The 15,000-nt window shown below is 40.5% G+C and overlaps 1 protein-coding gene across 1 annotated transcript; it reads right to left on the bottom strand.

The window, feature by feature from the left end:
• Nucleotides 1-4,952: 4,952 nt before the first annotated feature.
• On the bottom strand, nucleotides 4,953-10,695 carry LOC143297693 (achaete-scute homolog 5-like). The gene is made up of 3 exons (XM_076610113.1): nucleotides 10,508-10,695; nucleotides 6,274-6,499; nucleotides 4,953-5,273 (listed from the first exon to the last, which is right to left on the bottom strand). The coding sequence occupies exons 1-3, from the start codon at nucleotides 10,693-10,695 to the stop codon at nucleotides 4,953-4,955; spliced, it is 735 nt and encodes a 244-aa protein (XP_076466228.1).
• Nucleotides 10,696-15,000: the final 4,305 nt, after the last annotated feature.

Here is a 15,000-nt window from a genome sequence, read left to right as displayed (position 1 = left end):
ATACGTGTATATATGCGAGCGCGCGCGCGCGTGCTTGTGTGTGTGTGTGTGTGTGTGTGTGTGTATGTGTGTGTGCGTGTAGGTGTGTACGTATGCGTGTGTGTGTATGTTTGTGTGTGTGTGTGTGTGTGTGTGTGTGTGTGTGTGTGTGTGTGTGTGTGTGTGTGTGCGCGCGCGTCTGTGTGTATCTATGTGTGTGTGTGTGTGTCCGTGTCTGTGTCCCGTTACTACACAGTCTTTGCGTAGACACACGTAAACGTTCAGATGTTCTCAGCTGTATGGACATTACAACGACCCCTTGCAAACAATAAGATAATCTTTATTGACTATGACCAGAAAAAAAGCAAAACAAATAGGGTATTCTCGCTGTTTGACCAGGTAACACATTGACATCAATATGGCATTCATAGGACATTCAAGGATTGTCTGTAACAAAACGATCATGTCACCAATGACTACAACTTAACACATACTCGAGCACACACACGAGCACACACACACACACACACACACACACGGGCACACAGGCACACACTCAAACACACATTACATACACACACACGCACACACACACACACACACACATGCATACACACACACGGGCACACACTCAAACACATATTACACACACACACACACACACACACACACACACACACATACACACACGGACACACACACACACACACACACACACACACACGCCACTAGAAAAGCAGTCGTCCAATTTCAGCCTCATCAGGTGAACGACAAAGTTTCCATGGAATGTCATGCATGATCATTCTCTTCACATCATCCACACCAAACAATGAGTTATGTTCATGAAGATAACAAAGCCTGAACCTCGTTTCCATGCGGACTGCGGCAGAGTCCGGGACTGGAGAATCTGAATTTGTATTTCTTTTTGTCACAACAGATTTCTCTGTGTGAAATTCGGACTGCTCTCCCCAGGGAGAGCGCGTCGCTACACTACACCGCCACACATTTTTTTCCCCCTGCGTGCATTTTTATTTGTTTTTCCTATCGAAGTGGATTTTTCTACAGAATTCTGCCAGGATCAACCCTTGCGTTGCCGTGGGTTCTTTTACGTGCGCTAATTGCATGCTGCACACGGAACCTCGGTTTATCGTCTCATCCGAATGACTAGCGTCCAGACCACCACTCAAGGTCTAGTGGAGGGGGAGAAAATATCGGCGGCTGAGCCGTGATTCGAACCAGCGCGCTCAGATTCTCTCGCTTCCTAAGCGGACGCTTTACCTCTAGACCATCACTCCACTTAATGAAGTGTATCATACCTAACGATGATACATACAATTTAAGGCAGTCTAGTCAAATAAAGGAGCAACAGAAAAGACACTGTACTTATTTTCCCAAGACTTTTTTTAAACCCCTCCATCCTTTCAACTCCCGTTTATATCTGAGTTACGTTATCGAAGCTACGTGTTTCTTTGCAAACGAACAAAATCTACTTCCATGCAATATTCAGGCGGAAAATACTTATCAGAGAGTGCAAAGCATACAAATAATTTCATTTGTCAATAATTTATGTATGTATGTATGTATGTATGCATCTCTCTCTCTCTCTCTCTCTCTCTCTCTCTCTCTCTATATATATATATATATATATATATATATATATTCGATCAAAAACAACTAGAACAATATCTTGAAGGGAAATTACGCTAAAAGAGATGATGTTTCTAAAAGATGACATGGTTTCAAGGCAGATTATACCGCAAAATTGTAGTTATATCATGTAGTATCCTGAAAATTAAGTGAATCGCAAATTGAACTTTTGACTGCAAAAACGTGATAACGACGCCGGAATATTACGTATGGATTTGTACACATTCCCTTTTCTTCTCGGGCTTGGTAAAGTGTATATACATGGAGTGATGTGTGGACAATGTTTCAAAGCTAGATTTTAAAACATTGATTTAATCTCATGTGGTAGTGGATATGATGATTTTTATTATTAATTTTTTTTTTTTAATTACCAAAACTCATGAAAATTTCTATCAAACTATTCTCCTTACTAAAAAAAAAAAAGAAAAAAAGACAAAGAGAGAGAGAGAGAGAGAGAGAGAGAGAGAGAGAGAGAGAGAGAGAGAGAGAGAAAAAAAGAAGAAGAGCTATCTTTACAATGTAACAAAACAATACACACACACACACACACACACTCACACACACACACACACACCCAAAACAATAGTAATCATTTCTAAAAGCATAGAAAAACACATTTTAGTAATGCTTTATAAAACATAAAAAAACAACAACAACAACTATAAATATTCCGTAGACTGAAATGTGTAGACATGTACAGAAAAAATAATAACCACTGTAAAAAAACATGAGGACCAATGTAAAGAAATAACATCCGAATGACTCATTTATCCGTAACTATATCCTTCCGTATTTGTAACCCTCGAGTTTGATTGATTTCCATTTGTACCCCTACAAACGACTGATAAACAAATGGATACATAGATGACTAAATGAATAAATCAGTATGTAAGTAAGTACGCAAGTGAATAAATAGGTGAACACGGGAGAAAATGAACGCATAATTTAGCTGACAATGATATGTATGTCAAAAAAAAAAAAAAAGTATATTTGGTAAAGGTACACAACTCAGTAACTTAAACAGGCCTCACTGCGTTCGCCCGAATCCATATACGCTGCACCACACCTACTAAGCAGATGCCTGACCAGCAGCGTAACCCAATCCTTAGTCATCTTTATTTTATTTTATTTATTTATTTTTTTTCTAAAACAGGAGAGCGGTGACGGGGAGGACGCTAGGGGTTGTGAAAGGATAGAACATACGTTCTATCAGGATTGTTTCCCTTTGGACAAAAATGCCGAGAACACATTTCCGACGGTTCCTCTTTCTTCACAAGAGCAGAAAGTTTGTGTTTTTCTGTGTTCTGTATGAAAATGCTGAGAATGTGTGTGTGTGTGTGTGTGTGTGTGTGTGTGTGTGTGTAGCAATCATAAATTGGAAATAGAAACAGGGAGACACAAAGGCATGCCACGAGAGTTACGGCTTTGTAAGGTTTGTAACATATCTGTGATTGGGGATGAGTTTCATTTTATAATGGAGTGTCCCAATTATGATCAGTTACGAAATAGATATGTTCCTAAAAAAAATATTTGTCTCCAAAATCGGTTTTTAATTTTTGTAATATGCTCAAAGGATGCAAGAAAGTCATTTTAGCTGTAAGTAAGATGGTTAGATTTGCAAATGTTGCCTAGCTACACTTTTGGAGTTAAAAGACATCTGTGTTTTCTCAACTTTTGTGTGTTGTTGTGTATTTGGCAATGTTTGTTCTGGGTATGAAAAGATTATTTTGCAGTAATCCTCCATACTCCAATAGGAGTGAAAGGATAATTATAACTTGAAACTTAAACTTCTCTCTCTCTCTCTGTGTGTGTGTGTGTGTGTGTCTGTGTGTGTGTGTGTGTGTGTGTGTGTGTGTGTGTGTGTGTGTGAGGGGTAGGGTACATGATGCAATGTGAAGCCCTGAAATGGTCTCTTTAGTGTCAGTTGGGCGATAAGCAACATGGTTTAATTAATTGTAATGCAGTGTAGTGTAGTGTAGTATAGTGTAGTGTAGTGTAATGTAATGTAGTGTAATGTAGTGTAGTGTAGTGTGGTGTGGTGTGGTGTGGTGTGGTAGTGTAGTGTATGGCAGTGTGGTGTAGTGTAGTGCAGTGTGGTGTAGTGTGGTATAGTGTAGTGTGGTATGGCTTGGTGTTGTGAAGTGTTGTGTCGTTGTGTGATGCTGTGTTGTGAAGTGAGTGTAGTGTAGTGTAGTGTAGTATAGCATAATGTGGTGTAGTGCAGTGCATAACAGTTGTGTGTGTGTGTGTGTGTGTGTGTGTGTGTTGTTGTTGTTGTTGTTGCTGCTGTTGCTGTTGTTGTTGGTGGTGATGGTTAGTCTGCATCGTCTTAGTTAACAACTGAAACTCTTTTTTCAGCTCTGCGGGTCTGAACATGTAAAGTCTTTAAAAACAGTTCACCAGTCTGAACGTTCTCAGTTTGACAGTAAAAGTTTGATTCTGTAAAACACGCTCAAACAAAATCGGAAATAATTATGACCAAATTAGATCATGGGGATAAAAAAAAAAAAAGAGCGAACAATCATTTATGACTGATTCTACTAATCGTATGTTTGACATTGACTCTGCATCTCGGACTTTTTTTTTCTCTGTATTAAGTATCTATAAATGAAAATGCTTTGAAACATTTGAGCAGTTGTTCTTGCTGTTTTAGTTTCGAAAGATATTGTTTAGAACTCGACAACAAAGATGGTCCTGAAGCTTGACGATGGCGATGACAATTATGATGATGATAATGATGGTACACTGTCACAGGCGACGCTGCTTGGTCCAAACAGACAGCCCAATTAGACATTAGGTTGGATATACTCTATCCATGGTCAGCCATGACCGAAGGAGGCCTACTAGATTATGGTAATAACAACAATGATGATGGTGACAATGATGATAATGATGACGTGATGACATTGTAGTAGTATCAATGACAGCAACAACAGTTACCCCCCCCCCCCACACACACACACACACACACTCACGCCACTCCCTACCCCACCCCACCCCCAAAACAAAACAAAACAAAAAACAGCAGCAGCAGTAACAAAAACAGCATTTCCATAACAACAACAATGAAATAGTAATAATGATGATATTGATAATACAACAACAATGATAATCACAATGATGAAAATACTAATGATAATAATGAAAACGATGAGGATAATAACAGCAACAACAACAACAGCACCAGTCACTCAACAACAAAACAAACAAACAAACTCAACAACAACAACACCACCACCAACACCCCCCCCCCACCCCCCTTCCCCCCACGCCACCCACCTCCACCCCACCCCCACCACTACATCCCACATGCCATTCACAACCTGTCAACCAATTCGCTGTCGTTTGACATATTGCGTCATCTCCTCCTCCGAATCGAAACCACCACTGTTGCTCGAAACACTCGACCGCTGAGAAGACACGGAAGCACATCTTTGTCCGTTGGCCTCCTCTGAACTGCCTGGGCTCCGGTTCTCTTTAGAGTTGGCGGCAGTCGTCCTCGTCTTCCACCTCTCGTTGTCGTTGTCGTTGTCGTCGTCGTCGTTGTCGTCGTCTTCTCGGTCGCGTTTGGCCCGACGAGGCGGGTTATCAGCGAGGATTTTCTCCAGATGACGGATGTAGGCAATGGCTCCTCTTAGGGTATCCACCTGAAAAATCGTCCCCAAAGAAAGATATCAAGTAAAATAAAACAAAACAAAAATGATACTAATAAAAAAAAAAAAAAAAAAAGAAGAAGAAGAAAAAAAAGATAAAATAAAATAAAATAAAAACCGAAAATGTCGTGTATGTGTGTGTGTGTGTGTGTGTGTGTGTGTGTGTGTGTGTGTGTGTAAATCGTCCCCAAAGAAAGATATCAAGTAAAATAAAACAAACAAAAAAATGATACTAATAAAAAAAGAAAAAAAATAAAAAAAAAAAAAAGAAGAAAAAAAAAGAAGATAAAATAAAATAAAAACCGAAAATGTCGTGTATGTGTGTGTGTGTGTGTGTGTGTGTGTGTGTGTGTGTGTGTGTGTGTGTGTGTGTGTGTGTGTGTGTGTGTGTGTGTGTGTGTGTGTGCGTGCGTTTGAATATATGTTTTGCACGTCAGTTGTGCATTGTGCTGCGAAAATGAGTACGGTGTACTCAACGGAAGGGCGCTGTATGAAATATATTGCTATAATGATGAATATGAAGATGATAATGATGATGATTCGTCCTCTTCTCATTTTCCTTCTTCTTCTTATTATCATTATTATCATATATAATTATCATAATTATTAGTGATTATGACGACAACGATGATGATAATGAGCGATAGTAGTATCAGTATAATCATTATTTTATCAGCATCATCATCATCATCATAATGAATCTTATTCTTTTTATCAACATCATCATCATGATTATAATCATTATCACAGTTATCATCATCATCATCATCATCATCATAATCATCACGAATACGACGACAACGACGACGACGACAATGTTGAGGATGATATGGAGTGGAGGTAGTATTATCATTATCATTATTACCGTTATCATCATCATCATCATCATCATCAAATTAATTTTTATATCATCATCATCATCGTCGTCATTATTGTTATCATCATTATTATTATCATCACTATCATCATCATTTTTGACATTATCGCTTCTCACCTTGCTCAGCCGTTTCTCTGCAGAAGAGGCGGGGAGATGTTTCTTCAACAAAGCGTAGCCCTCGTTCACACAGCGCACTCTCTCTCGCTCGCGTTCGTTGCGCTTGCGGATGAAGCTGGGCTCGGCAGCGGCGTGAAGCGCCAGGACGCTCGGCAGCGGAAGAATACACAGCGACCCGTAGGGGTCAGGGTCAAGGTCGAGGGACATGCGCATCCGCGCCGAGTACCTGGAGATGGGTTCAGTTCAGTTTAGTTCAGTGCAGTTCCCGTCAAGAAAGCGTCACTGCGTTCGGACAAATCCATATACGCTACACCACATCTGCCAAGAAGATGCCTGACCAGCAGCGTAACCCAGCGCGCTTAGTCAGGCCTTGCGAGAGAGAGAGAGAGAGAGAGAGAGAGAGAGAGAGAGAGAGAGGCAAGCAGATAGCCTAGATCATGAAATAAAATAACAATGTGATTTTTTTTTTTTTTTTTTTTTTTTGATAAATAAGTAAATAAATAAACAGATATCATCAAAAGGAAAAAGAAGAAGGAGAAGAAAGAAAAAAAGAAAAGAAAAATGGAAATAGAAATAAAATAAAATGGAGATGAACGGTTGGTTACCCAAGTCAGCCGGCTCTGCATAAGACAGGAAATGCTGTTGCCATGTGTTGTTGTTGTTGTAACGAGACTAGGAAGACAAGATTGTTGTAACGACGGATTTAACTCTCTCCATACGAACGGAGAAAGAGCCGACGTTAACAGCGTTTCACCCCAGTTACCATCATCAAAATATTGCAAGCGGAAGGCTCTTATACTGAAGAGGTGAATGTTGACAAAGAATACCACAATTCTGACGACGGAAGCTAAAGGTTGGGTCATCATTCAGACACCCACTGGACATCCGAGGGGTCTGTGTAGAGGCCTGACTAAGCGCGTTGGGTTACGCTGCTGGTCAGGCATCTGCTTGGCAGATGTGGTGTAGCGTATATGGATTTGTCCGAACGCAGTGACGCCTCCTTGAGCTACTGAAACTGAAACTGAAACTGTGTAGAGGAGAAGAGAGGACTGGCCGTACTGAGTGAGTTAATGTGATAGGACAGACACAATGAACGTAGCTGTAATGATACACTCGTATAATGTGTGTTGCGCCGAAATAAGGTATGTGGTTGTAAAGACACAGTCACTGTGGTCCAGTGTAAAGACACATCGAATGCGGGTGTCAAGACACACTGAATGTGGCTGTAACGATACATTAAATGTGGCTGTAACGATGCATAGAATGTGGCTGTAACGATCAATAGAATGTGGCTGTAACGATACGATGAATGTGGCCACCCCCGAAAGGGGAGTATGGCTGCCCACATGGCGGGGTAAAAACGGTCATACACGTAAAAAGCCCACTCGCGAATATACGAGTGAACGTGGGAGTTGAAGCGCACGTACGCAGAAGAAGAAGAAGAAGAAGAAGAAGAAGAATGTGGCTGTAACGATACGCTGAATGTGGCTGTAACGATGCATAAAATGTGGCTGTAACGATGCATAAAATGTGGCTGTAACGATACACTGAATGTGGCTGTAACGATACATGTGGCTGTAACGATACACTGAATGTGGCTGTAACGATACATGTGGCTGTAACTATACACAGAATGTGGCTGTAACGATACATGTGGCTGTAACGATACACTGAATGTGACTGTAACGATACACTGAATGTGGCTGTAACGATACATAGAATGTGGCTGTAACGATACATAGAATGTGGCTGTAACGAGACACTGAATGTGGCTGTAACGAAACATAGAATGTGGCTGTAACGATACGCTGAATGTGGCTGTAACGATACATGGAATGTGAGTAACGATACACTGAATGTGGCTGTAACGATACACTGAATGTGGCTGTAACGATACACTGAATGTGGCTGTAACGATACATGTGGCTGTAACGATACATGTGGCTGTAACGATACACTGAATGTGACTAACGATACACTTAATGTGGCTGTAAAGATAATAGAATGTGGCTGTAACGATACATAGAATGTGGCTGTAACGAGACACTGAATGTGGCTGTAACGATGCATAGAATGTGGGTGTAACGATACATAGAAGGTGGCTGTAACGAGACACTGAATGTGGGTGTAACGATGTATAGAATGTGGGTGTAACGATACATAGAATGTGGGTGTAACGATGCATAGAATGTGGCTGTAACGATACACAGAATGTGGGTGTAACGATGCATAGAATGTGGCTGTAACGATACATTGAATGTGGCTGTAACGATACACTGAATGTGACTGTAACGATCCGCTGAATGTGGCTGTAACAATACACATAATGTGGCTGTAACGATACACTGAATGTGGCAGTAACGATACACAGAATGTGGGTGTAACGATACATTAAATGTGGCTGTAATGTGGTTCTAAAGACGCACTGAATGATTGTAACGGCACATTAATGTGGTTGTAAAGAAGGTGAATGTGGTTGTAAAGACACATTGAATGATTGTAACGACACATTAATGTGTTTGTAATGACACACTGAATGTGATTGTGACAACACATTAATAAGGTTGTAAAGACTGTGAATATGGTTGTAAAGACGCACTAAATGATTGTAATTACACATTAATGTGGTTGTAAAGAAGGTGAATTTGGTTGTAACGACACACTGAATGTGGCTGTAACCATACATTGAATGCTGTGGTAAAGTTACAATCAGTGTGATTTTGACGACACAATGAATATAATGATAAAAAGTTACAATGAATGTGGTTGTGACGATTCAATGTATGTAGTGGGAAGGCTGTAATAAATGTGGTAAAACGACACATTGAATGTGGTTATACCGACACACTGAATGTGATTGTGACGACACATTAATAGGGTTGTAAAGACGGTGAATGAGGTTGTAAAGACACAATGAATGGTTTTAACGACATATTAATGTAGTTGTAAAGACGGTGAATGTGGTTGTAAAGACGCAATGAATGGTTGTAACAACACATTAATGTGGTTGTAAAGACGGTGAATGTGGTTGTAAAGACACAATGAATGGTTGTAACAACACATTAATGTGGTTGTAAAGACGGTGTATGTGGTTGTAAAGACACAATGAATGGTTGTAACAACACATTAATGTGGTTGTAAAGACGGTGAATGTGGTTGTAAAGACGCACTGAATTATTGTAACGACACATTAATGCGGTTGTAAAGAAGGTGAATGTGGTTGTACAGACACAATGAATGATTGTAACGACATATTAATGTGGTTGTAACGACACACTGAATGTGGCTGTAACCATACATTGAATGCTGTGGTAAAGTTACAATCAGTGTGATTTTGACGACACAATGAATATAATGATAAAAAGTTATAATGAATGTGGTTGTGATGATTCGATGTATAGAGTGGGAAGGCTGTAATAAATGTGTTTAAAGCGACACATTGAATGTGGTTATACCGACACACTGAATGTGATTGTGACGACACATTAATAGGGTTGTAAAGACGGTGAATGTGGTTGTAAAGACACAATGAATGGTTGTAACAACACATTAATGTGGTTGTAAAGACGGTGAATGTGGTTGTAAAGACACATTGAATGTGGTTGTAACGACACATTGAATGTAGTGGTAAAAAGTTATATTGAATATGGGTGTAGGGTCACGTTGAATGTGATTGTAACGACACATTGAATGTAGTGGTAAAAAGTTATATTGAATATGGGTGTAGGGTCACGTTGAATGTGATTGTAACGACACAGTGAATATGGTTGCAACGATACAATGGTTGTAAACGCAAAGTGTACGTAGTTGTAAGGACACTATGAATAATTACGGTTGTAAGGAGACAAGGAGTGTGTTGTGAAGACAAAATAAAATTAATGTATCATTTGTATCTTAACACACACACACACACACACACACACACACACACACACACACAGAGAGAGAGAGAGAGAGAGAGAGAGAGAGAGAGAGAGAGAATAACACAACACAACAGAGGACACACACACAGAGAGAGAGAGAGAGAGAGAGAGAGAGAGAGAGAGAGAGAACAATAACACCACACAACACAACACAGAGAGACAGAGACAGACAGACAAAGAGAGAGACGGAGACACATAGAGAACAACAACACAACACACACACACACACACACACACACACAGAACAATAACACAACACAACACAACATCCACCCCCATCTCCCTCCCCGACCCCCCACCTCCCCACACACCTCAAACCGTCCAGATGGAGAGAAGGGTTATGAATGATACGCCGGGTGACACCGGGATACCTGATCCCCGTCCCCTCCCCGGGATTCCTGGGGATGCCCAGCTCCTCACACGTCGGTGACGACATCTTCACGGGGTGGGGATCCACGTAATTGGCACAGCTGACGTAATCGTGACGTCCTGCATCCATTTCCGGTGGTTGCCGCCCTGTCTAGTCAGAGTGTTCTGAAAAATTAAGAAAATAATAATAATAGTAATGGAATTTATATAGCGCTGAATCTTATGCAGAGACAAATCAAAGCGCTTTCGCACCAGTCATTCACACGCATGCATGACTCTAAAACTGGGGAAACTGAAGACAAAGAAGAGGCAGGGAAGGGAGGCTATTTTTGGAAGAGGTGGGTTTTAAGGCCAGACTTGAAAGAGCTGAGTGTGGAGACTTGACGAAGCAAAAGCGGAAGTTCATTCCAACTGCAAAGTCCAGAGACAGAGAAAGAACGGCGGCCAACAGTCAATAGGCCAACATAGAGTGCTGAGCCAGTGGAGATGCTGCAAAAGAGGAGTGATGTGCTCAGATCTTTTCTTTCTGAGGACGAGTCGGGCAGCAGAGTTTTGTATGCGCTGAAGGGACTGAATGGGTGAAGCAGGCAAACCAGACAATAGAGAGTTACAGTAGTAACTTACAGTAGTAAAGATAAAAAAAAAAAAATAATAATAAAGCACTGCCTGTGAACGAACAGTAATTGGACTGGTCGACTTACCCAGAAATGAGAGAATCTGTTGTGAATGTTTCACAAAATTTAATGAAATTGGTAATGAAATTCGTGTTGTTGATGTTCTTTTCTGTCTTGTCTTGGTTTGCCCCTATCCACTCCCCACCCCCACCAATTTTATGTTTTTACTCTATCAGTAAAGAAAAAAAAAAAAAAAAAAAAAGCAGCAGCGCTACTTGTAAATCAGCGATCGTCAATTCATCAGCAAAAGGAAACAACAACAACAACAACAACAAACAAACTGTGATGACTGTTCCGTAAATGACTAGGCGATGAAATGCACTTCAATTTTGCTCTCTTTTTTTTTCTTTCTTTTTTTTTTAACAGCATCAGATTTAAACGACGAATAACACACTTTCTGTAAGCCAAAACTATTTCGTCAACTTAGCTAGACACGAAAGAAATCAATAATGAATTTTCCAAACTGATCGTTCGTGTTGAAATTCTTTATCAATTTTGTTCGTGTGCTTCTGTTTCCGGCATCATGAAATAAAAACACTATTCACCTAAGCAGGCCTACTACAGAACTCGCTCAAGTACTGTTTAAATACTACTTTCTATTTTCTGAAGAAATCAAAAGCAAACGAGTTTTGTTGAAACCTAAATCATATTTCTATCTAGGTACACTGTACGTATTGCTTTTCGGGATAATGTTATGATCGTTGGAGTGAAAAGAGACTTGTTTATGTGTATATTCTTGTTTGCTTGTTTGTTTTTTTGTTTTTTGGTGTGTTTTTTTGTTTTTGTTTTTTTACATCACTCCTTTTGTTTGTATGACGTGTTGAACAAAAATACATGTTTGGTTTGTTCCAATGACCCCAGTGGTTGCGAGAAAGAACTTGCCTTACTTGACCTGTCTTGAAACAGGTAAAGAATATGGGAGTGAATTTCACGACAAAATAAAAAGGCAGGAGTAAGGTGAGAGGGAGGATTGGGGGGGCTGGTGGGGGGTGCGGGGTAGGGTGGTGTGTGTGTGTGTGGGGGGGGAGCTGGTGGGGGATGCGGGGTAGGGTGGGGTGAGGGGGCTGGTGGGGGGTGCGGGGTAGGGTGGTGTGGGGGGGCTGGTGGGGGGTGCGTGGTAGGGTGGGGTGGTGGTGGTGGGCAACAAATACAACAGAAATACAGGTGCTGAAAGCAGAAGATGCAGTACTAACATCAATACTGAGGAAACCAGTTTCAATGAAATCAATTCCGTTCCACGAAAGCACACACACACACACACACACACACACACACACACACACACATACACGCACGCACGCACGTACGCACACACACATGACACACACAAACAGGCCTTTTCTTTTCGAAATAAGACTACACATTTCCAAAAGAATAGTTTCAAATGTCCAACAGTAGGAAAAAAATGAACGATATAATTAAAAACATATCGATTGATAAGCAAGTAGACCCACCAAAGATAATTCAAAAGTAGGCCATGAATATCCTGCGGACCCCCAGAAAACGGAGTATGGCTGCCTACATGGCGGGGTAAAAACGGTCATACACGTAAAAGCCCACTCGTGTACATACGAGTGAACGTGGGAGTTGTAGCCCACTCGTGAACGAAGAAGAAGAGGAAGAAGAAGAAGACGAAGAAGAAGAAGAAGAAATCTTGCAGGAAGAAAGGTTAACAAGCCAAGTTTTTCTTTTTAACTGATTTTGGGGGGGGGGGATGATTATGACACTGAAAATGGACCCCTCCAGACTCATTCATGGCAAACGTTATTCACTATCAACCATGAAACAATTGTTTCTTTCATCCATTAATTCCTTCTGTCATTCTTTCCTTCTTCCTTCTGATCTTTCGTCATGGTGATCTGTAGAAACACAAACACACACACACACATACATAGTACACAGACACACACACACACACACACACACACACACACACACAAAGTACACACACACACACACACACACAGAGTACACACACACACACACACACACACACGCACACACACACACACACACACAGAGTACACACACACACACAAAGTACACACACATACACACACACACAAAGTACACACACATACACACACACACACACACGCACAAATAATATATATATATATATATATATATATATATATATATATATATATATGCATGATAACACTGACGCAGATCGCATCATGATTATACTCACAATTATTATTAGACCTGAAGAAAACCTGAGGTCTGTGTAATTATGTACAGTTCACAAGAAACCAGTCGGAAGTTCCCCCCCCCCCACCCCCCCCCACCCCCCCTTGCAGAGAAGGTTATATTTGTCAAGAAACATGAAATCACATTAACAACTGGGTAAACAATATGGCGAAATACATGTTTTTGATTCCAACAAAAGCAGTGAAGCATTACACCGTAGAATCTGCTTCTAGGAAAGTACATAGACACTGACAATAGCTTCACTTAAGTTTTATCATTCAACTAACTGCTAGGTTTTTTTAATATATTTTTTTAATAAATTTTTTTTTTTTTTTTGCCTTTCAACCAGTTTATTTCTGTTCACCCCTGTTCGTCTTCTTATGCTATAGTTTTGTTGTCGTTGTTGTTGTAATTGTTTATATATATATATATATATATTTTGTTTTTTGTGTGTGTGTTATCATGTGCGACGGGTGAAAGATTTGCACAAGAGTGGAAGGGATCAAAGACCACGCATGTCGACAAGATCGGACGTTGTTTTGCCACTCACAATACTAACCTTTTTTTGACATAAGAGGGAAGGGATAGTGTATGAATATGAACAGACAAAAATAATGGCGGTCAACAGACAAAGAATGATCATACTGCGAAGAGTAAAAAAAAAAAAAAAAAAAAAAAAGAAAAGAAAATAAGAAAAAAGAAGAACCCCCCCCCCCCCCCCCCCCCCCCCAAAAAAACAAAAAAAAACAAAACAAAAAAACAAACCCAACCAACTATGAAGGTTAACGCCGACATTCACACTCATACTCAAAAATGAAGACACACACACACACACACACACACACACACGCGCGCGCGCGCGCGCGCGCACACACACACACACACTGATGGACAAACAAATGTTTTCACGCATAGACAGATATAATTATGTACGCATACATCCCCCCCCCCCCCGTTCCTGCCAACACACACACACACACACACACACACACACACACACATACATACCTTTTCTGTTGACAACAGTTCAGCTTCCGTAGATCCGTTAGAAGTACCCCATATACCCGTTTCCCACAGTTGACCACTCGTAACTGAATTGCTGACGACTGGTTCCAACACGATAGTGGTTGAAAATCAGGCAAGCGTGATACAGACGTTATGACTCGCTATTCCATTGGCTGGGAGAACGTGATTGACACCTGCCTAATCACCATTAAACCCCTCCCACTTCTGCCCTAGAAAACTGACCAACCGTAAAGTGAAAGAAGAAGAAGGGATTTTCGGATTCTTATGCATTGTATACTGCAGCACATTTGGTACGGTACGGATTAAAATTTTTTTTAAATCCCAATATTCCCACATGGGATTAGAAGAAGAATGGGGTATTGTCGACAAGCAGTGTCATTAACAATCATGCGATCATTTAAGAAGATGATGAAGAGAGCAATGATGCATTACGATGACGACAACGACGACGACAATGATGATGATGATGATAATTTTTGATGACGATGATTATGATGATTTCAATGATGATGACGAAGATTATGATGATGATGATTTCGATG

The sequence above is a fragment of the Babylonia areolata genome, chromosome 23 (assembly GCF_041734735.1).
Source record: "Babylonia areolata isolate BAREFJ2019XMU chromosome 23, ASM4173473v1, whole genome shotgun sequence".
Classification (NCBI taxonomy): Eukaryota; Metazoa; Mollusca; class Gastropoda; order Neogastropoda; family Buccinidae; genus Babylonia; species Babylonia areolata.
Note: the sequence above shows the minus strand (reverse complement) of the source record. Positions and strands in the feature narration are given on the sequence as shown.

Coding starts and splice junctions, on each gene's coding strand:
- LOC143297693 (XM_076610113.1), bottom strand. CDS start 10,695: ATGGATGCAGGACGTCACGATTACGTCAGCTGTGCCAATTACGTGGAT. Junction 6,500..10,507: donor CTCCATCTGGACGGTTTGAG/GTGTGTGGGGAG, acceptor ACCCATCTCCAG/GTACTCGGCGCGGATGCGCA. Junction 5,274..6,273: donor CAGAGAAACGGCTGAGCAAG/GTGAGAAGCGAT, acceptor ACGATTTTTCAG/GTGGATACCCTAAGAGGAGC.